This window comes from Rhinoderma darwinii, chromosome 1 (genome assembly GCF_050947455.1).
Source record: "Rhinoderma darwinii isolate aRhiDar2 chromosome 1, aRhiDar2.hap1, whole genome shotgun sequence".
Lineage (NCBI taxonomy): Eukaryota > Metazoa > Chordata > Amphibia > Anura > Rhinodermatidae > Rhinoderma > Rhinoderma darwinii.
The window spans coordinates 530,218,610-530,241,553 of NC_134687.1; the positions used below are offsets into that span (position 1 = coordinate 530,218,610).

General features: G+C 44.4%; 1 protein-coding gene across 1 annotated transcript in view; it reads left to right on the plus strand.

The window, feature by feature from the left end:
* The window catches only part of CHD1 (chromodomain helicase DNA binding protein 1), an 83,829-nt gene extending 61,832 nt beyond the window's left edge, over window positions 1-21,997 (plus strand). The window contains exons 30-37 of the mRNA XM_075837012.1: window positions 112-252; window positions 5,094-5,333; window positions 5,437-5,574; window positions 9,647-9,825; window positions 14,556-14,652; window positions 14,775-14,826; window positions 15,141-15,354; window positions 20,539-21,997. Of these exons, the coding sequence (XP_075693127.1) occupies window positions 112-252; window positions 5,094-5,333; window positions 5,437-5,574; window positions 9,647-9,825; window positions 14,556-14,652; window positions 14,775-14,826; window positions 15,141-15,354; window positions 20,539-20,899 (1,422 nt within the window). The 3' untranslated portion in view covers window positions 20,900-21,997. The remainder of the gene's footprint in view (window positions 1-111; window positions 253-5,093; window positions 5,334-5,436; window positions 5,575-9,646; window positions 9,826-14,555; window positions 14,653-14,774; window positions 14,827-15,140; window positions 15,355-20,538) is intronic.
* The last annotated feature ends 947 nt before the right edge of the window (window positions 21,998-22,944 follow it).

A 22,944-nucleotide genomic window follows, 5' to 3' on the forward strand; every position in this document is an offset into this window, starting at 1 on the left:
GAGAACGTATATAATTTGGTGGTTGTGGTTCCGTAGGTTGTGTGGATTTAGAAAAGTGTTTGTTTTCAGTGCAGCTTTTTTTTTTAATTTTTAATTTTTTTTTATACTAAGGGTAATGCAAAACGGAGAAAAACCAGAGGAAAGAAGAGTAAAACAGTGAAACCTGTTAAAATTGAAGAAGTCAAAAGTGAATCCTCCCCTCCAACTTCAGAAAAGTCAGAGGAGGAGGAAGAGGAGGGTGATGAAGATAAGGCAAGTTTAACAAATGGATACTAATCTTGTGTTATAGCTTCAGTTAGTGGATACTACTGTCACATCATACTGTATTCTTATTGTAAATTATGCATAGTGTGTTATACACACCAGCAAGTGTGAAAAACTTTAACAAAACCGTCATGGCATAAAGAATATTTTCATAAAATTTCAAACGTTTAGTTACCCTTTAACCAAACTTCTGACATGTCATAGTGACATGTCAGAAGTTTTGATTGGTGGGGTCTGAGCACTGAGATCCCCACCAATCGCTCAATGCAGCAGAAGCGCTCGTGTGAGCGCTCAGCCGCTTCATGTCTGTTCGGCTTTTTCCGGAAATCAATGTATCGTAGAACGGGCTCAATAGAAAGTCTATGAGCCAGTACTCCGATACATCGGCTTTCCGGGAAAAGCCGAACAGAAACGAAGTGGCTGAGCGCTTCTGCCGTTTCGTTTGAGCGATTGGTGGGGGTCTCAGTGCTCAGACCCCCACCAATCAAAACTTCTGACATGTCACTGTTGATAACCTAGCGAACATTACTCAGTTCATTATGGACATAATGGCAAATTTTTCTTTGCATCCTCCCGTTCTACGTCCTTGTCTTCCTCATTTGGCAGACCCCAAATGCGGGCCAGGTCTAAATTCACTTTCACCGACATCTTCGGTTTCACGTCCCCACTGGACGTACGATACAGTGCTTCCTCTTTTCCTAGAGAGGTCTTGTCAGAGGGGAAGCTTTCTGATTCGCATTTAGTTGACAAGGGATCTTTCCACATCTGTTGAGGTGCTTATTAGGGCAGTCCGTGACACACACAAATTGTAGAGGGGAAAGAGAGGGTAGGAGGAAACCTCCAGCTCCACGTTCTTGTATTCGGATCTCCGCGACGGCACACGGCAGGCAATGCAAAGGAAAGAAGGAGACGATGTATATAATTCCAGGAATTAGCCATGAATAAGAGCACAGATCGTGCTCGAAACGCGTAGGCTTCTCCCTATTTGCCATTCTAACCACCTTGTTACTCTTCTTGTATTCGCTATTTATTGTTCACATCTAATAAAAGTGGAAACCGAGTTTCCCCACATCTATTATACATCGCTGGATCCTCTCCTTCTTTCCTTTCCAGTCCATGACACCTTAAAGGTCACTAAATCAACGCCTTCTCCTTCAACTGACTTTATTTATTTTCTCGTTTGTTACATAGTGGGACACAGGCTGTGTGTGTTTATATGCTGTTGCAACTAGAAGGTTTGACACTAAGGCTTCATGCACACGACCGTGCATTACGGTCCGCATACTATTTGCCATTGCCCGTAGTATAGGACACATTCTATTCTATGGGCCAATGAACACAACCGTGGAACGTTTCCATGGTCCGTGCATTGGCCAGGAACTCGTACCGCAAAAAAATAGGACAAGTAATATTACGGACCGCGTTTGCGGTCCGGGCTACATAGTCAATGCACATCTTGTATGTGCACGGTCCGTGATTGCGGAAGGCCTGCGGATGACACTCCTCAGCCGTCTGTGCCCGTAATCACGAGCCGTGTTACGACCGTATGCATGATGCCTAAGAAATTAAGAAATAGCCCCTCCTACATGATATACCCTGCCCACAAACACAATAGTTCTCCAGTGCACTTTTCACCATCCCCTCATGTGGGGAGTCAGTCTCAGCCCTCCAATTGGCTACACATGACCGCCGACGCCCAATCTTAGCGGTTTAGGGGTGTGACCTATCTTCCCTGCTCTATCTCCTTCATTCGGACAGATGCCTCCGGGGACACTGGGACCGGTCTTTTGCATCGAGAACCGCACGTACACTCCAGGAACGAATTAGGACCGGCCATAGCTCTCTTTCCTTACTTTTCTCCCTCTTTCCGTTGTCTCCTTCTCCCCTAGGGGGGCCCTATCTGAGCGGGAATGTTCTGATTTGGATCCGGATGCCAAGCACTTTTCCAAACTGTCCACTTCTGTTGAAGTGCTCATAAAGGCAGTCCGTGACAATTTATAGGTCACTGATGTGGTACCTTCACGGTCCCAGAAGGTCTTTCCATCCATTCTGAGTTGATGGCATAGTTTCCAGGAGTTGAAACACCCGGACAAAAAGTTAATTCACTCTAACCAGATTTGCACCAGATGACGCAGGCCGGATGTGGACCTTATGGTATCCAGGTTCAATCACAGGGTTCCCTGCTTCATCAGTTGGCTCAAACCAAGGGGGATTCCAGTCATCCTGGTAGCGCTAGACTACGTATTGTCGGGACGCCGACGTAGTTTCCCTGCTAACTGCGTCCTGTGGCTCTTTCCTCTCCATTCCGATTTCCTCTCCCAGGGACCTCTCACCAGAATTTAAGGTCGCTACGTTTAATGGCGTGGCTATTGAGGCTGCTTTTCTGAGGGCACGCGGTTTGTCGGAGAGGGTCATTATCCATATGCTCAGGGCTTGGAAGTCTTCCTCAGCCTGCGTTTATCATCGTACCTGGAAGACCTACTTTTATTGGATCACAATTTTCCTACTTTTGAGATTTTTTTTTTTTTCTTCTTTCTGTAGTCTTTTCTTTTCTCCAGGGTGGCCTAGGTCAGCGTTTGGTCCTTAGTGTCCTAAAGGGACAGGTGTCGGCACCTTCCATCTTGTTCAGTCTCGCAGATATACAACTCCGCTCTCTACTCACTGAAATATCTCAACAAGGAGATAAACAACCGGAGCAGGTAAAAATAGAGGTGATAACCGCAACACCACAAAAAACAGAGACAAATTGATAGTTTTTTTACCGCTCAGACGGTTTTGGATGTAAAGTCTGAAGTGTCCATCAAGGGTTTGGCCTTCCCCCAGCTAGCATGCAGAAAGAACGATCCAAATTTCCACCGGTGTGTGTATCTCGCTGGTACTTGTGGTTCCACACACAAATGCAGCTGCTTCCTGTGTATAATGGTACTTGATGCCCCAGAGGAAGCCGGAAGGGTGAAACCCAGGGTCGGGTTGCATTATTTGACATGTTACAAGAGCTTCTCTTATTCTTTTATCTATATCTGTTTTTGTAAGTATGGAATAAACTCGTGGAATTTGTAGTTTCCCAAAAGTAGTGCACGATCTCCTTTTTCGCCCTTCCTGGAGATTTAGAACATCAAGTATGAGGATATACACAGCAAGCAGTTGCATTTCTGTGTGGAACCACAAGTACCAGCGAGATACACACACCGGTGGAAATTTGGATCGTTCTTTCTGCATACTTGCTGGGGGAAGGTCAAACCCTTGATGGACAGTTCAGACTTTACATCCACAACCGTCTGAGCGGTAAAAAAACTATAAATTTGTTCAGTGGCCCGCAAGTCCACTGTTGAGCCCTTTCTACAGGAGGTTACGCAGGTCCTTATCGTCCTCCGTTTCCTTCATGGGATCTCAAATTGGTTTTAGTGGCTCTGCAATCTTCTCCATTCAAACTTTTGCATTAGATGTCCCATTGCCTTCTCTCATGGAAGGTGGTTTACCTGGTGGCAGTGACTTCCGTCCGTAGGGACTCTGAACTGTCAGATTTGTTATGCCGCTCTCAATTCCTGTCTCCATCAGAATAAGGAGCATATTCCTCTTTCTTTTTTTTTTATTGCCTAAGGTCGTCTTGGCCTTTCACCTGCATGTAGACATCGTTCTGTTGTCCGTCTCCAAGTCACCCCGAGGGAACTTTCTTTTCACAACCTGGATCTTGTCCACGCCTTGCAGACTTACATTTCTGTTACTGCTTCCTTATTCCTTATTATCCTCCTTGAGGGTCTTGCTTGGTGGATTCGGTTGACTATTTGCGAGGCTTACCAGGTTTGGGGTGCGGTACCCTCTTTTTGGGTCACGGCCCACACTACTATAGTGGTTGGGGTTTCCTGGGCTGTGTGCAATCAAGCTGCCGCTCTTCAGGTGGGCAAGACTGCTACATGGTCTTCCTTTCACAATTCTTGTCAAGTTCTATCAGCTGTACTCCTTTGCTTCTGCAGATGCTTCCATTGACCGCAAGATGTTGCAGGCTTTTGTGAAATAGGTAAACATGTCCTGTGTTCTGTTCCCACCCCTGTGCTTTAGGACGCCCCCTCCCCCAAAGTAACGAACGAGAAAAAAGGACTCTCCGTAAAATCAGTCTCTCATCGAGTTCATTGGGGGACACCGCTCTCAACCGTTGTGTTTTCTAGTTGTTTTTTTTGTTTTGGTTGTCCGTTCAAGGGATTCTCCTCTTGTTTTGACATACCCTTTCTTACCTTGTTTCTGCTTCTACTGCTTGTGTAGGCAGGGTATATCCTATAGAAGGGGACAATTTGTCATGTGTTAGTGTCTAGCCTCCTGGTGGCAACAGCATATATCCACGGTCTGTGTCTCCCAATGAACTGGACGAGGAAAGGATTTTCTGACGAGTATTCAAAATCCATTATTTTTCTTGCAAGTGTAGGTGACACTAGACAGCCAGTTTTACTTTCTTTTAGAGCAGTTATTTTGCAAACTATGCAGTATGTGACATGGCTGCAACCGGAACATATACAGTCTGTGCAATGTACAGGTGTTTACATGCCGGGGGAGTATTTATTTTATTTTTTTGGTGTATATTTGGAGAACTCTCTTATTCTTGATGAGTAAGCGGGCTAGCTTCAAAACGCACACAAAAAAATCATTTAGGTTGATTTGTGGTTGCTGCTGTTTTTGCTTTTCGGTCTGTTCCTTCTGATTTCTCCCCAAAGTTTAGAATTTAATTCTTGTCACGTACAATGTTAAGTAAAACCAGTGTCAGGTCGTTTATTGCATAAATACACTATGTAATTGAATATACAATGCACTTGAAAGTTACCGTGTTGTTCTTGCAGGAAGAAGATGCTTCTGTGAAAACAAACAGTAAAAAAATTAAAGCAGAGAAAGAAAATGAGGAGCAGATTGAGCCAGAAGCCACTTTAAAAAAGGAGCCTGAAGACAAAAAGGAAATAAAGGAAAGCAAAAAAGAGGTAAAGAAAGAAAGGAAAGATCGTGAAGAAAAGAAAGATGAAAAGGACAAAAAAGAAGCAAAAACAAAAGAGCCCGAGAAAGAAAAGGAAATCAAAGAAGAAAAGGTAAATCACATTTCCTGCTCTTCGTGAATGGTATATTCAAATTTGTTATTTAACACACTACAAATTAACATTGTCTATTTGCGACGTATTTTTTGCTGGATAGGTGAATGATGTGAAACCAGAAAAAGAGAAGGCAAAAAAAATTATTTCCGCTGAAACCCCTGTACACATAACTGCAAGTAGTGATCCAGTTCCAATTTCTGAAGAAGCAGAAGAACTTGATCAAAAGACATTCAGCGTTGTAAGTTTGTTTCCCCTTTACTCAAATTCTAATTTATCCATATTTATGATGCGCCCATTACGATTTCAGTGGAGCACAATTATTAATGAGTTTGTTCAGGATTAGAAAAAAATATTTTTCTCGGTCTCATTGGGGGACACACAGTGGGTATATACTGTTGCCACTAGGAGACGTGGAGTTAAGAATAGAGAATTGATATCTCCCACAGGCACTGAGCTAGTACGGCAGGCTGTCTTTGTGTTTTTTTTGTTTTTGTTTTCTTTCTTTATTTCTTACAGCGGTGAAACAGGAGCGACCCTTTCCCCCTACCTTCTCCAAAGCATGGCGGGTGATCAGTGTTTCCACACACTATTGTCCCGTTGCCATGCTGAAGACAAGAACTCAAGTTCCTGTCACCCACCAAGCAAAAGTCATCCTTACATCCCCCCCCCCCAGTGTCCCACCTGACTGCAGTTGGTGCACCGAAGGGACTTCCCTGCTATTTCTGCATTTATGGGCAATGGAGTGAACTTCATGAAAGGTGAGTATTACCTCTTTACAGTCCTCTATTCCCCCCCCCCCTTTCTCCCTAACTGGGCTCCTCCTTGTGCCTGGTACATTTCTGCCACATCTCCTCTGGAGCACCTTGCCCTCTCGGCACTTCCGCGCCCGTCAACATTTATAATAAAAGCACCGCTACAAGCTTCCCACAGGATCTTCTCCCGGGTATCTTAGGTGAGTACACGGTCCCCTATGTCCAACGTCTCCTGGCCGCCATTTTCTTATGCGAGCTGCCATTTTTCAGCAATCTGCTCCTAGCCAGCGACCGTCAGGTGTCTCAACGGTCAGGTGACCACTGAGCAGCCATTCGTGTCTTGGTAGAGGGAGAGGATTATCTTCTATGGCTCTCTGCATCTCATAGACAAGCGGGGACACGGCATCACTGGACGTCTTACAAAAGGAGATGCTGCTATTGGCGCTAGGATCACTGTGTACACTCTTTAAACTGGTAGGATCTGCCTTTGGTTCACCTCATTTCTAAACCCTTCTCAGACACTAAATCAGTAAATTACAGTAGGGGGACTATATCTAGAACACTCTAACCTTATGCAGCTCTTAAACCCTTTTAAGTAAGTTACAGCCCTGCCTCTTGCAGTACATTGAGGGGACTCCTAGTCACTAGTTTTCTCCCCAGTAATGAATGTGGTGACCCGTATATTGCCAATGTCAGACAGCAGAAAAGAATCCTCCCGACAGGTACCTTATGTAATTCACATTGCTTGTTCCACATGCGATCAAAAATTCTCATGTGGTTAACTTACTCCTCTACGATGCATGCCAGCCTTTAAGCCAAGCATCAGTGGACACCCACCCTGTGGCCCAGCCATGCAGCCACCCCCAGATTTGCCCTCGTCTAGTGCTAAAGCCAAACCGCAATGGCCTAATTTCCTCTCCAAGTTGGTTGATCACTTCTCTAACATTTCCCGGGCAATGATGGGTGTCTTGGTACCCATTTCAGGCCAACCTCTTGGGGGAATCCACATCATCTTCCCATGCCAAGACTCCTAAACGGGTCAGATCTCTGCAGGTTCAACCAAGACTCCAAGCAATTCTTTCAAGCAATAGACTCACTCTTGAGTCAAGGAGTCATTGTCCCAGCTCCTCAACAAAGAATTAAAAGATTTGCTCAAATCTTTTTGTCTTTGCCAAAAGGAACATGTCAGTTTGTCCCATCCTGAACTTCAAATGTCAATTTCTGTCATTTTTGGCATCGTAATTGCCTCAATGGAAAAAGGGGGACTTCCCCGCCTCATTGAACATCACGGACACATAGCTCAAGTCCCCATTTGCCCTTACTGCGCTTTGCAGTTCTCCCTCAGCACTACCAATTTGTGGCCCCTCCCATTAGGCCTGTCAACGGCCCTGCATTTTTTTCACAAAGATTCTTTCTGTGGTAATGGCGCTTTATTAAACCTGGTGGATTTTAGTTCTCCCAGGACGTGGACATGGTCCAGATAGGGGACAACAATCTAGCCAGTCTACAAATCACACACCCCGGGCTCGCTTCGGATGGATTTTTAACTAGTCCAAGTCCTTGTCGGATGCTTATTTTCCTGGGGAACGATGTTCAACGCAGATTTTGCTCGGGTGTCCCTGACTCCTGAGAAACTGTCCACCCTGCAGTAGGGGGTCTGTGCTTTGTGACTGTGCACTCCCAAGCCTCTTTGCTTTTGTATGAAGATTCTGGGCACCATGGTGGTTTCCATCAAGGCCATTCCCTTTGCCCAGTTTCACACTCACCTGCTTCAGAGGTGGAACTGATCTCTGGAGCGCTACTTTCCTCGACGGTCTCTACTGTGGTGGCTCTCCTCCCAGGTGATTCCTTAGGGCTGCTTCTTTCTCCCACTCACTGCTGGCAGGTCCTCTCCACGGATGCCAGCCTTTGTGGTCGAGGATGTGGATGTGCCTTCTGGAATCTCAGCTCAAGGTCTCTGGTCCAGCCAGGTAGTCAGTGTTTCCATCAACATTCTGGAACGGAGGGCAGTAGTCCTCTGTCTCAGTCACTGGACTACTGACCTGGCCGGCATCAGAGTCCAGATAGACAATGTCACCTACCTCAATCACAAAGACGGGACACAGTCCAGCAGCACTGGTGGAAGCATCCAAGATTCTGGAGTGGACGGAGATTCACAATCCTGCTCTCTCAGCAGTCCACATTCAACAACTGGGACGCGTATTATCTCGGTTATTAGCATTCCAACCCAGAGGAGCGGGCCCTTCATCACGAGGTGTACAAACTAATTTGTTTCATGTTAGACACTGGACGTGTACTTGCTGGCATCTCAACTAGTTCCCTTCTTTGTTTCCCGGTCTTAGGATACCGAAGCGTATGCGATAGTCATCCTGGTGACCCCATTCGATTGCTATAGTCTGATTTACATGTGTGTCCCTATTCATCTTCCCAAGCTCCACAGGAGGATCAAGGCCGAAGGTTTTCCACTTATCTTCGTCGCTCCAGACTATTTGCGCTTTTGTTGGTATGCTGATGTGGTGGCTCTACTTGCCGGTGTTCCATAGCATTTACCTCTTTGGCAGGATCTGCTCTTTTAGGTGCTTCTATTCCACCCAAATTTACAGTCACTACCTTTAACGGCGTGGCTGTTGAAGCGGCAAGGCTGACAGCATGATGCTTAACGAAGCGGGTGATACTTAGGCCTGTATTTATCACCGCACACTACTCCCATCCTCTTTTGTTATGAAATGACTGACTAGCTCCGTGCCTGTAGGAGGGGACGATACGATTTCTTTTTAGAGTCATGCTTAATAGTGGCAACAGCATATACCAATCCCCAATGGACTGGACGAAAAAGGATTTTACGGTAAGTACTCAAAAATCCTGTTCATGTTTTGTACCACACCTCTCCATGGACTGTCTACGATTGTCACTCGTTCCAAATCAAGTGAATTGGGCTGAGCTACAATACCAGACCAGTGTGCTGTTTCTAGGTAAAAAAAAAGACATTTTTTTTTATTTTTTTTTTGCCCACAATCGTGGAAAATCCCTTTTAAGCAAATGCCAACTACAATGCAATCTGTTAAGCGGTCATTTAATTTTTATATGGTCTGCATTTTTGAGTATCTAGTTCACCATAGAAAATTGGTTACTGACCTTTTAATAATTAATGTAGCCAATGCACCTATAAATTTGCCTCTGACTCCTTTTATATTTGGGTTGTTTTGTATTGACATACATGAAAGTGCTTATATGCTAACTGAATAATAAAGTGCTTGTCCATCCATGATTTCAGCTAATAAGCTATTACTTTGGTGTTCTGTATGTTTTTGTAGTAATTTAATACAGAAGCAGTATCTCACCCTTTCTCACCCCTTCTGATGATCTCTGTGTTGCTGACTGGCTAAGCAGGAAGACTGTTAGGGTTTGGTTGGGCTTCATACTGTTCTAGTATTATATAACTTTGACAATTGAGCAGCGGTTTCTCAAGTGGTAGATCATCTTCTCTACGGGCAGTTTTGTAGCTTTGGAAATAAAGTATATCATTAAATTATAACTAGAAATGTGATTGTCTTACAGTGTAAAGAGAGAATGAGACCAGTGAAGGCTGCATTAAAACAGCTGGATCGACCAGAAAAAGGGCTCTCTGAGCGTGAACAGCTTGAGCACACTAGACAGTGCTTGATTAAAATTGGGGATCACATAACCGAATGCTTGAAAGAATATGCAAACCCAGAACTAATAAAACAGTGGAGGAAGTAAGTAGAATGTTTGTTTTTTTTGTAATGTTTTATATATATTTTATTTATTTTTTCTAATTGGCAGATACAGAATTTTTATGTTGCACGATGCATCAAAATATCAATACAATTTCGATGTCGTGCATCCTCATACAGTTCAATACCATGGATTCATGTATTCAGATACTAAGCTGTGCGGCCGCACAGTTTAGTATTGTAACACATGAATGTAGTCACTAGCATAGTGTGATGTAGGCGCCGCGCTAATGAGCGGCGGCACCGGTCCTGAAGACAGAGAACATGGCGTGCGCACTGCACAGTGCCTGCCATCTTCTTTTCAGTGCTGGCCGCATCACATCATTCTGAAGGCCATCGCACAACAAGTGAGGATCGGGGCAATGGATGTTATACACAGTCGATGTCCCGCTCTACCGTAAGAGAGCCAAGAAACCTCTGATCTCCGCACTTATCCCTTTGAATGCCACGATCAAAGCTGAGTGTTGCGTTCAAAAGGAAAATGAGCAGGGGGAAACCCGTTTGACCGCTTCACAGGGAATCCTTGTGACGCGATCGAGGGACATACCATATATGGACAGATAGCCCAGGGTCCGTTGTATGCCCTAACAACTGCCTGTGTACTATCAATACACAGGCTAATGTACTGGCATACAGATATATGCCTGTAAATTAAAGTTAAAAAGAAAAAAAGAATTTTAATTTAAAAAATACACAAATGATGGGGGACCACGTTTTATTGTGAGGCACATGGTGTTATTAATTTTAAACCACCATGTGCCTCACATTAATAGTAGTTAACCCAGTCATGTAACTCACACATTAACCTACTGTTACCCATTATGACTGAGGCACATGATGTGGTAAATTACTATTACTGTGATGAACATGGAGGTTCAAAATTTATAACCGCATGTCTCACATCAGAAAAAGGAAGTGCTTTCACTGTTTTGGCAAAGTATCGTTTTGGTATCAAAAATCGCAATGCTACACGAAGTATCGGTATCGAAGTCCAAATTCTGGTATATAACGCTAGTACCGATCCCTCTGATTTGTTAGGTTACAGTAAGGGTACACGACTTATTTTCAGCCGTTTGAAGATACGGAAGCTGAACGCCTCCAGACATCTGCCCAGTAATTTCAATAAAAACAACGGCATTTCATTCCAACGGAGCGTTTTTTTTTTACGCAGCTGTTTGAAAAAACGTCGCGTAAAAATACACCCCGTAAAGAGAAGTGCATGTCACTTCTTGAGCCTTTTTTGGAGCCATTTTTCATTGGGTCAATAGAAAAACAGCTCCAAAAACGGCCGTAAAAAAAACCGCTTCTTGCTTAAACAGCTGAAAATCGGAGACTGTTTTCCCTTGAAAACCGCTCTGTATTTTACAGCCGTTTTTAGGTTATCGTGTGAAGATACCCTTAAAGTTATCACACAAGGATTTATAGGGAAATAATTTTATGTTAATGTGCCCTTATTTTTAGTGTAGAAGTTTAGGTAAAGATATCATGACCTGGATTTTGACACTGAAATGGGATCAGGCAGCTTTGCAGTCCTATTGTTTCATCTGCTTCCATCATGGACATCCCAGTTATTAAAACGTTTCATTGTTTGTCTAATGGTTAGCTCTCATGTCTATTGCCGGCTTAAAGAGGCTCTGTCCCCAGATTATAAGTGCCCTATCTCCTACATAATCTGATTGGCGCTGTAATGTAGATAACAGCAGTGATTTTTATTTTGAAAAACGATCATTTTTGAGCAAGTTATGAACAATTTTAGATTAGTTTCTTAATGCCCAACTGGGCGTGTTTTTACTTTTGACCAAGTGAGTGTTGTAAAGAAGTGTCTGACACTGACCAATCAGTGTCCTACATTTCTCATTGTTCCAGCCCAGCTTCTTTCACTGCACAATCTCACTGTGCTGTGGATCATGCTGGGCTGGAACAATGAGAAGTGTATGACGCTGATTGGTCACTGATTGGTCAGCCTCATACACTTCTTTATAACACCCACTTGGTCAAAAGTAAAAACACACCCAGTTGGGTATTAAAGAGGCTCTGTCACCAGATTTTGCAACCCCTATCTGCTATTGCAGCAGATCGGCGCTGCAATGTAGATTACAGTAACGTTTTTATTTTTAAAAAACGAGCATTTTTGGCCAAGTTATGACCATTTTTGTATTTATGCAAATGAGGCTTGCAAAAGTACAACTGGGCGTGTTGAAAAGTAAAAGTACAACTGGGCGTGTATTATGTGCGTACATCGGGGCGTGTTTACTACTTTTACTAGCTGGGCGTTCTGACGAGAAGTATCATCCACTTCTCTTCAGAACGCCCAGCTTCTGGCAGTGCAGACACAGCCGTGTTCTCGAGAGATCACGCTGTGTCGTCACTCACAGGTCCTGCATCGTGTCAGACGAGCGAGGACACATCGGCACCAGAGGCTACAGATGATTCTGCAGCAGCATCGGCGTTTGCAGGTAAGTAGCTACATCGACTTACCCGCTAACGCCGATGAATCAACTGAAGCCTCTGGTGCCGATGTGTCCTCGCTCGTCTGACACGATGCAGGACCTGGGGAAGTGACGTCACAGCGTGATCTGCCAGAAGCTGGGCGTTCTGAAGAGAAGTGGATGATACTTCTCGTCAGAACGCCCAGCTAGTAAAAGAAGTAAAATCGCCCCGATGTACGCACATAATACACGCCCAGTTGTACTTTTACTTTTCAACACGCCCAGTTGTACTTTTGCAAGCCTCATTTACATAAATACAAAATTGTTCATAACTTGCTCAAAAATGATCGTTTTTCAAAATAAAAATCACTGCTGTTATCTACATTACAGCGCCAATTAGATTATGTAGGAGATAAAGCATTTATAATCTGCTGACAGAGCCTCTTTAAAAGTGTTGTCTGTTTTTAGAAAACCTATTTTCATATATCTTGTTAGGGAATTCCTAGTTATTAGAGGGGGGGGGGGTCCTCTAGCCAAGTGTAAAGCAGTTAAGAGAGTCTCCCTCTGTGTCTTTCTCTCACTGTCTCGCTCTTTCTCTCACTGTCTCGCTCTTTCTCTCACTGTCTCGCTCTTTCTCTCACTGTCTCGCTCTTTCTCTCACTGTCTCGCTCTTTCTCTCACTGTCTCGCTCGCCCTGTCTCGCTCTCGCCCTGTCTCGCTCTCGCCCTGTCTCGCTCTCGCCCTGTCTCGCTCTCGCCCTGTCTCGCTCTCGCCCTGTCTCGCTCTCGCCCTGTCTCGCTCTCGCCCTGTCTCGCTCTCGCCCTGTCTCGCTCTCGCCCTGTCTCGCTCTCGCCCTGTCTCGCTCTCGCCCTGTCTCGCTCTCGCCCTGTCTCGCTCTCGCCCTGTCTCGCTCTCGCCCTGTCTCGCTCTCGCCCTGTCTCGCTCTCGCCCTGTCTCGCTCTCGCCCTGTCTCGCTCTCGCCCTGTCTCGCTCTCGCCCTGTCTCGCTCTCGCCCTGTCTCGCTCTCGCCCTGTCTCGCTCTCGCCCTGTCTCGCTCTCGCCCTGTCTCGCTCTCGCCCTGTCTCGCTCTCGCCCTGTCTCGCTCTCGCCCTGTCTCGCTCTCGCCCTGTCTCGCTCTCGCCCTGTCTCGCTCTCGCCCTGTCTCGCTCTCGCCCTGTCTCGCTCTCGCCCTGTCTCGCTCTCGCCCTGTCTCGCTCTCGCCCTGTCTCGCTCTCGCCCTGTCTCGCTCTCGCCCTGTCTCGCTCTCGCCCTGTCTCGCTCTCGCCCTGTCTCGCTCTCGCCCTGTCTCGCTCTCGCCCTGTCTCGCTCTCGCCCTGTCTCGCTCTCGCCCTGTCTCGCTCTCGCCCTGTCTCGCTCTCGCCCTGTCTCGCTCTCGCCCTGTCTCGCTCTCGCCCTGTCTCGCTCTCGCCCTGTCTCGCTCTCGCCCTGTCTCGCTCTCGCCCTGTCTCGCTCTCGCCCTGTCTCGCTCTCGCCCTGTCTCGCTCTCGCCCTGTCTCGCTCTCGCCCTGTCTCGCTCTCGCCCTGTCTCGCTCTCGCCCTGTCTCGCTCTCGCCCTGTCTCGCTCTCGCCCTGTCTCGCTCTCGCCCTGTCTCGCTCTCGCCCTGTCTCGCTCTCGCCCTGTCTCGCTCTCGCCCTGTCTCGCTCTCGCCCTGTCTCGCTCTCGCCCTGTCTCGCTCTCGCCCTGTCTCGCTCTCGCCCTGTCTCGCTCTCGCCCTGTCTCGCTCTCGCCCTGTCTCGCTCTCGCCCTGTCTCGCTCTCGCCCTGTCTCGCTCTCGCCCTGTCTCGCTCTCGCCCTGTCTCGCTCTCGCCCTGTCTCGCTCTCGCCCTGTCTCGCTCTCGCCCTGTCTCGCTCTCGCCCTGTCTCGCTCTCGCCCTGTCTCGCTCTCGCCCTGTCTCGCTCTCGCCCTGTCTCGCTCTCGCCCTGTCTCGCTCTCTCCCTGTCTCGCTCTCTCCCTGTCTCGCTCTCTCCCTGTCTCGCTCTCTCCCTGTCTCGCTCTCTCCCTGTCTCGCTCTCTCCCTGTCTCGCTCTCTCCCTGTCTCGCTCTCTCCCTGTCTCGCTCATTTAGTTTCTATATGGAAATCCTCTTTAAGAGGTATAATAGGCCAATTTTCCTTAATACACTAGTCCACAGTGTGCAGGGCATTTCTTCTATATGAATGATGCATTATATCATGGCAGCTGTGTAGAATACTTAATTCTCTAATAGTTTTTTTTTTTTTGTAGTTTAATTGAATGTAACCCTGTATTTAATTTCTATTTAGAAACTTGTGGATTTTTGTATCCAAGTTTACTGAATTTGATGCCCGTAAACTGCACAAACTGTACAAACATGCCATAAAGAAGCGTCAGGAATCTCAGGTAATCATACATGATTAAAACTTTATTCATAATCGTGTTTATTGAGAAGCCAAACAGGAATCTATTGGCTGCTGGTTCAGGTCAGTTCATTGATTTTGTTTTTTTCCTTCCCCTCCCAACAGCACAATGATCAGAATGTCAGCAGCAGCATGAACACAATCATTCGACATCCAGGTAAAATATAAAAAAGTTAATGAGACATCTGTCAATATCTTATTTTAGTTATATTTGTGGGTGAGATTTTTACCACTGTATTGTATTGTCATATATCCTTGGGGCATCTCCCAGTTTCCTAACACATTCCTCTTTCCTTCTCATAGCATTGAACTTTTAGAAACCCCAGGTACATGATACATTTTGAGTTCAGAATTTCTGAGTACAGACATCCCCCCCAAATGGTATTTTTGCTGATAAAGGTTCTACCCCAACAAATAGGGTCATTGTTATTGAAGTCTGGTGACTGTACACAAGACTTTTTTTCTTTTCAGATGTCGAAAGGTTAAAGGATAACACCAACCATGATGATAGCAGCAGAGACAGTTATTCCTCCGACAGACATCTGTCACAATATCATGATCACCATCACAAGGACAGACACCACAGTGATTCTTATAAGAAGAGCGATCCCAGAAAAAGACCATATTCCAACTTCAGCAATGGTAAAGACAATCGAGACTGGGATCATCATTACAAGCAGGACAGGTCAGTGTTCAGACCAAATCATTCAGTGTCACCAATTAATGAGGTGTGCTATCCAGGAATTTCACAGACGCCAAAAGTTTTCAATTCGGAGGCACAAGTAGGTTTTGTTTTGAAGAAATATTATTTTGCCATGGTGGCTCGTTGATTAGGACTGTTGACTTGGAGCACTAGGTTCAAATCTGACCAAGGACACCATCTGAGTGTAGTTTGTATGTTCTCCATGCGTCTGCGTGGGTTTCCACTGGTTTGTACCCCCACTCCCAAAAAAAATACTGATCGTTAATTGGCTTCCTATGAAATTGTCCCATGAGTTTGAGAAGGAAATTAGATTGTGAGGCCAATTGAGGACTGGGACTGACGCAAATAATTGCAATCTTTCTACATTGTTGCGGACTATGTTGGATATTATATTAGCAACGGGAAATAAATAATTTCTTGTTAGTTCAATTGTGGGGGACAGACCGTGGGTAAATGCTCTTGCCACTAAGGCCTCATGCACACGACCGTACGCGGTCCGTGATTCCGACACGGGTGGCCGGAGGTGTGTCATCCGCGGACTGTCTGCAATCACGGACTGTGCACATACAAGATGTGCATTGGCTTTATCCCCTTAAGGACATGGCCAATTTGAGTTTTTGTATTTTCGTTTTTTCCTCCAAGGCCTTCCGAAAGCCATAACTTTTTTTTTTCATTGACGTAGCCGTATGAGGGTATGTTTTGTGCGGGACAAGTTGTAGTTTTTCATGGAACCATTTATTGTACCGCATAATGTACTGGGAAGCTGAAAAAAATTGGTGGGGTGAAATTTTACGGCATCCATCACACGGAATAAACTGCATATTCACCTTATTCTACGAGTTAAGATTACCGTGATGGCAAATTTTTTTTTTTTTTTTAAGTTTTACCATATTCTAAGAGCCATAACTTTTTATTTTTCCGTCAATTGAGCTGTGTGTGGCCTTTTTTTTTTGCGTGGCATGCTATAGTTTTTACCGATACCATTTTGGGGTACATGCGACTGATCTTTTTAAAAAAAAAAGAAAAGCTAAGGTGACAAAGAAAAAAGAGACGTACGTGTATATATATGTGTGTATGTGTATATATATGTATATATATATAAAATTGATTTTAGTTTTATTTATTTTTTTTATAACTGGGCCGGTTACACAATGCTGTATTGTGATAGTTTGGACTTTTACGGACGTGGCGATACCCGTTATGTTGACTTTTTTTTTTTTAACATTGCTTTAGGGAAAAATCGGTAAAAGGTTGTTGTTTTTTTAACTTTACATTTTTCTAATATATTTTTTTGGAACATTTAAAAAAAAGTAACTTTTCTTTTACTTTTTTTTATTTTTTTATTAGTCCCCCTAGGGGACTTAAACCAGTGATCGTTGGATCGCTTGCATAATATACTGCGATACTAATGTATTGCAGTATATCGCTATAATTACAGTCTCCTTTGAAGCCCTGCCAGATTCAGGGCTTCAAAGGAGTACAAACATAGCAGACCTGGGGGCCTTCTTTAGGCCCCCAGGCTGCCATGACGGCCATCGGCACCTTGCGATCACATCGTGGGGAGGCCATGGCACGTCCGAGAGGGCCGCCCACTGATTCTAACTATTTAAATGCCACGGACGCGATTGACCGCAGCATTTAAGGTATTAAACGGGCGAAATCAAAGTAATGTATTACACAGCCGTCACCCGCTAAGTATGGAGCGCCATACTTACCCTTAACGGCTGCCACATAGCCTACGTCACATGTCGTTTAGGGGTTAAGGAGCCCCGACCGCAAATGCGGCCTGTACAATGACAAATTTACAAACAATGAGCTAATTCAGTCTTGGCTTAGTGTTTGTAAGAGGCAGACACGCCAGTTACTGCAGCAGAATCTTTACTATTTTTTAAATATTTTTTCCCATTTTAGTTGGGGAATGCGGTTAAAAGAAGTCTACCTATTGTCCTCTCCAATGCGGGTGCACAATGTAATTTTACAAATTCAACGTTGTCCCCTTCCTATCAAGACAAGCCTAAGGAGCACCCCTCACGCGCTCTCCCACGAGTGTCCCCCCTTATCAGAGTGATTCACTGAGAGGGTGCTTATTGCTGGTCACTCATCTGGAAAATGGAGGATGAAGACCTAGAGGGGGTGAGTTTTACAACGGGCCAGGTCCACCCGACTAACTTCAGTTTTCCCGGCCTCTGCTGCCTTAACACCTTCCAGTACCTCCTGCCCCCCCCCCCCCTGAGCGGGCCTTATCAGAGGGGGAACGTTTCTGATTCCGATTTGGAATCGGATGACAAGAAGTCTTCCAAACTGTCCACTTCTGTTGAAGTGCTCATTAAGGCAGTCCGTGACACTTTACAGTTTACTGATGCAATACCACCTTCTTCACCTGATTCGGTTTCCTTCCTTCAACATCAAAAGGTCCCAGAAGGTCTTTTCTGAGCTTGACGGCATAGTTTCCAAGGAATGGAAACACCCGGACAAGAAGTTTACGTACTTTAGCCAGTTAGATGTTATGTTTACTCTTCAGGAAGATGTTTTATCCAAGTAGGATAAGTCTCCAGCAGTGGACCCTCCGCTTTACCGCCTGGTCAAAACTCGTAAGCATCTTCGTTTAAGGATACTCTGGATTGCCGCATGGAGTCCTTTGCCAAGTCTGCCTTTGAGGCTACTGGCTGCGCCTTACATTCTAATTATTTTTTTTTTACGTTGGTCAGCAGAGCTACCACTGAATGGGCCTGCGAAGTTAGTGGCCTCCTTTCTGGGGCAACTCAGGAGGAATTGGTTGATCTGTCCCGTCACCTCTCTAATGCGTCCAAGTTTCTGTGCAAGGCATCTCTTCACGCAGCTCATCTGGTGGCTCGTGCTTTAGCCCCTATCATTGCTATCCACAGGACGGCCTGTGATGTTGGTCTGCAGATACAGCTTCCAAGAGGTCCCCAGCTAAGCTTTCTTTTTCAGGTTCCTGTCTTTTTGGGACCAGACTGAACAAAATCATCTCTGACGCAACTGGTGGCAAGAACACTCCCATCCCCAGAAAACGGGACAACAAATGGCCCCTGTCAAGAAGGCAGGTTCTCGTTTTTGGTCCTTTTTGTAGCTTCTATAGCATTCCATCTTTCAGACAACCGGTCCCATCAGGCCCAGAAGGTCAAACCTTCATTTAAGGCTCGCCCCTACTGTCGCCTCCGACCGAAGTCCGTCGTGGTTGGGAGGCCTAACTCTGCCTGAAGGTGCGCCCCCACTCAGTTTCGGTGGGCTACAGACTTCTGTACTTCAAGGACACTTGGCTATCCCACACTGTGGACGCCTGACTTTAGGAAGTTGTATCATCGGGATACAAAATCGAATTTACCAGTCTTCCTCCAAAGCATTTTTTCCAGTCCACTGTTCCTCAGTCTGTCTCCAAGGCGGCCGCCCCTTTAAAAGCAGTCGACTCTGCTCCTTCAAGGAGTCATTATTCATGTGCCCTCGACCCAAATTTTCGGGGTTTTTGATCCAAACTTTTTGTCGTGCCAACAATGATGGCTTGATTCGACCCATCCTACACCTCAAGCATCTCAACGAGTATGTCAAGGTATGCATGAAATCCCTCAGATTTTAGTTATCGCTTCTTTAGAACAAGGGAAGTTTCTTTCTACAGTGTACATAAAGGACGCCTATTTCCCAGTCCCACGAGCGCTTCCTGCGCTTTGCAGTGCCTCCTCATCGTTACCAGTTTGTGGCTCTTCAGTTTGGAATTGGGACAGCCCCGAGTGTTTTCATAAAAATCCTGTCTGTGGTAATGGCTCTCCTTCAGACCAGGGGGTGTCGGCCATCCCGTATGTAGATGACAACTTGATCAAGTGACCTACCAGAGAGGATAATGTGACTGCGCTCGCAAGCACTCTGGACACCTTGTACCAGTTTGGTTGTTTTGTCAACTGCTCCAAAACTTGTATTTTCCCAGTCCAGCAGATTGTATTCTTGGACGTGACCTTCGACACTCAGTCAGCGAGATGTTCCTTCCCCAGGAAAGGTTATCTGTCCTTCTGGAAGGGATCTGCTTGTCTCGGGTGGCTTCGCCAACCTCTTAGTGCCTTTGCAGGAGGGTCCTCGGAACCATGGTTGCTTCGACCGAAGCCATTCCATTCGCACAATTCCACACTCGCCCTCTTTAATGGGCGATCCTCTCCCTGTTGAAATGTTCTCTGGACTACTTGGATCAACTTGAATCACCCTTTTTTTGTCTAAGGTTGTCTTGGCCTTTCAACGTAACGAGGACATCATTCTGCCGTTCATTTGTCCATCTTCCAGTCATCCGAGGAAGCGTTCTCTTCATAGCCTGGGTGTTGTAAGTCCACAAGGTGTGGACATTTCTGTGACTGCTTCCTTCTGGAGATCAGATTTCTTGTTTGTTCACCCCGACTATCGCTCGATGGATCCCGATGTCTATTCGCGAGACTCACCGGGTTTGGGTAAGTTACTTCCTTTTCTACCAGAGTGGTTGCGGCTTCCTGGGCTGTGCGCAATCAATCTTCTGCTCTTGGGATGTGCAAGGCAGCTAGATGGTCTTCCTTGTACACTTTTGCCAAGTTCTATCAGGTATGCATGCCTTTTGCTTCTGCAGACGCTAACCTTGGACAGAAGGTATCGCTGGCATATGTGGTACAGGCGACCGTGTCCTTTCTTCTCTTCCCACTTCTAGGAACTACTTTAGGACGTCCCACGGTCCGGGATTCCCAATGTAACAAACGAGAAACTGGATTTTTTCAGTATTCACCGTAAAAATCATTTTCTCCAGTTCATTGGGGACACTGCTCCCATCCATTTGTTTATTCAAGGTTTTTTTATGGTTTTAAGTTGGAGAGATTTCCCTCTATAGTTTTGACATACCTTTACTTATCTTGTTTCTGCTTCTACTGCTTACGGATAGACTGAATTAGCTCAGTGTATATAGGAGGGGCCACAATTTTCAATTCCTAGTATGAAGACTCCTAGTGGCACAGCAAATATCCACGTCTGTGTCCCCCAATGAACTGGACGAGAAAAGGATTTTACATTGGTTTATTTACTTATGTTCTTTATATTTTCTACCTTGTGTACTTACTTGGTACTGGATTTACTTAAAAACTAAATATATTTTAGATGCCAATCTATGATATAGCAAGACTAATGTATGTGTTGTTTTTTCAGGTACCACAGTGAAGGCAAACACAGAAAATTAGATGACCACAGAAGCAGAGATCATAGGTCAAACATGGAAGGAAATTTAAAGGATAGGTCTCTTTCAGATCACCGATCCCATTCTGACCACCGTTTACATTCAGATCACCGATCCAGTTCTGACTACAGCCATCACAAATCTTCCAGGGATTACAGGTACCATTCAGACTGGCAGATGGACCATAGAGCTTCTAGCAGTGGGCCAAGATCTCCATTGGACCAGAGGTCTCCGTATGACTCTAAATCACCTTTAGGTCGTAGATCACCTTTTGAATGTTCTTCGGATCATAAAAGTACTCCTGAACATTTATGGAGTGGCCGCAAAACATAACAAAAGGACAACGGTCCTGGACTTTAGCCATATTCCGTAAAATTATCACAGTGATTGCCTTACATGACTTGAAAGAAATGAACTGGATCTGCCGAGTGCAGACATTACTACTTTCCTGAATGCAAGGTCTAGTATCACACCAGATCAGAGAATATTTTTGTATTTAAGGTATATGCTGCACTGTGCTGCAAATGTGGCATTTTTATTATTTTATTTGTTGTTTTTTTTTTTCAATGAACTTAATGATGTTTACTATTTTGGAGACCTCAGCACTGCCCATTTTGACGGAATTTTATTAAAGAAAAATATTAAAAAATATCTTTGAACGATGAATTTCCACGTTGTTGACCTATGATCATAGCAAGTAATTGGAGAGTCTTTTATTGTCTGGGAAATGCTCTCAAGGACTTTGTTCACTTTCCAAAGCTATTTGTTTACATTGTACACTGCAACCACCTTGCCGCTTCTCATCGTATGCTTGAATATTTAAAACCTGTACCTAAAAGTGTAAAATAACCATTTTTTTTTTTTTGTGATCAATTGTAATATTTTTTTTTTATACAAAAACTGCTGTAAATTATTGTAAATTAATTAAATGGACATTTCTTCCTTCCTCAGGCTTTCTTTGACTGTTCCTTTCCCCACCAACTCAGGCCTTCTCATAAAGTACGGATATATGTATATTCATTACATATTTTATTTTTTTTAGTACTTTTGATGGAATAAATGTTCAGAATGTAAAAAGAATAAGGGGAAAGGGAACACTAATTCCATTTGTATGTCATGTAGTGTTCCAGTTTATAGTACACTTTATAGGTTTATTATGTTTTTAAATTGTAAGACAATGTCAGTGTTGTGATTTAAATCTATGGATAAAATTTAATTCTCTGAGAAATTTTATACAGCCTGAAGTAGTTTAACATATTGTTTTAAAACCAGGCAACTTGTCAGACAAGCAGCTCTATTGTCCAAACCAGCCAAAATGTTTATTGTTAATCCATGTGTTTTCCCTTTTTTAAGAAATGGGCAATAATGTCAAATGTGCTATGCAGCCAGTATGATTTCCAGTAATTTGATTGACTTTATATACTGTTTAAATGCACACTGATTGTATATAGATTTCTTCTATATATGGAAATTAAAGTGTAATAACTTCTGAATTGTCTAATTTTTCCAGCTTATTTTAGTGGGATTGCTCCTATATTTACTACAATTTGTCCCCATTCTGCACACAATTTAACCCCTTAAGGACACGGCCAATCTTGGTTTTTTCATTTTCGTTTTTTCCTCCCCGCATTCCAGAAGTCATAACATTTTTATTTTTTCATAGACATAGGGCTAGTTTTTTGCGGGACAAGTTGTAATTTTTCATGGCACCATTTATTGTACTGCATAATGTACTGGGAAGCTGAAAAAATATATATTTGTGGGGTAAAATGGGCACAAAACAGTGATTACAACATTTTTTTGGAGGGGGGGGTGTGTTTGTTTTTACGGCATCCATCAGCCGCTTAAAACTACGTGTTGACCTTTATTCTACAGGTTGATACGATTGCCACGTATCAACAAAAACATATTCTGGGAGCCATAACTTTTTTTTTATTTTTCCATCACTTTTTGCGGAGCAAGCTGTTTTACCGATACCATTTTGGGGTACATGTGACTTTGATCACTTTTTTTTTTTTTTTCTCCCCCATTTTTTTGCAGTGCTAAGGTGACCAGAAATGTGCGTGTTTTTTTAATATATATATATATATATATATATATATATATATATATATAATCTCTCGTCGTGGCAGGTGGGCTCACACAATTTGATGAAAATGTGTGCTAATAACCTCCCTATTGTAAGTATATTTAGTGGCTTAGTTGGCATTCGTGTTCGCGGTGTGCTGACGCCATTTTCTTGTGTGACAGAGAGATATATATATAGCTCTAGCTCTCTATTTTTTTACGTGTCTCACAGCGTGCGTTAAACCACGCTATATTGTGATAGTTCAGACTTTTATGGATGCGGCGATACCAGTTATATAAACTTTTTATCG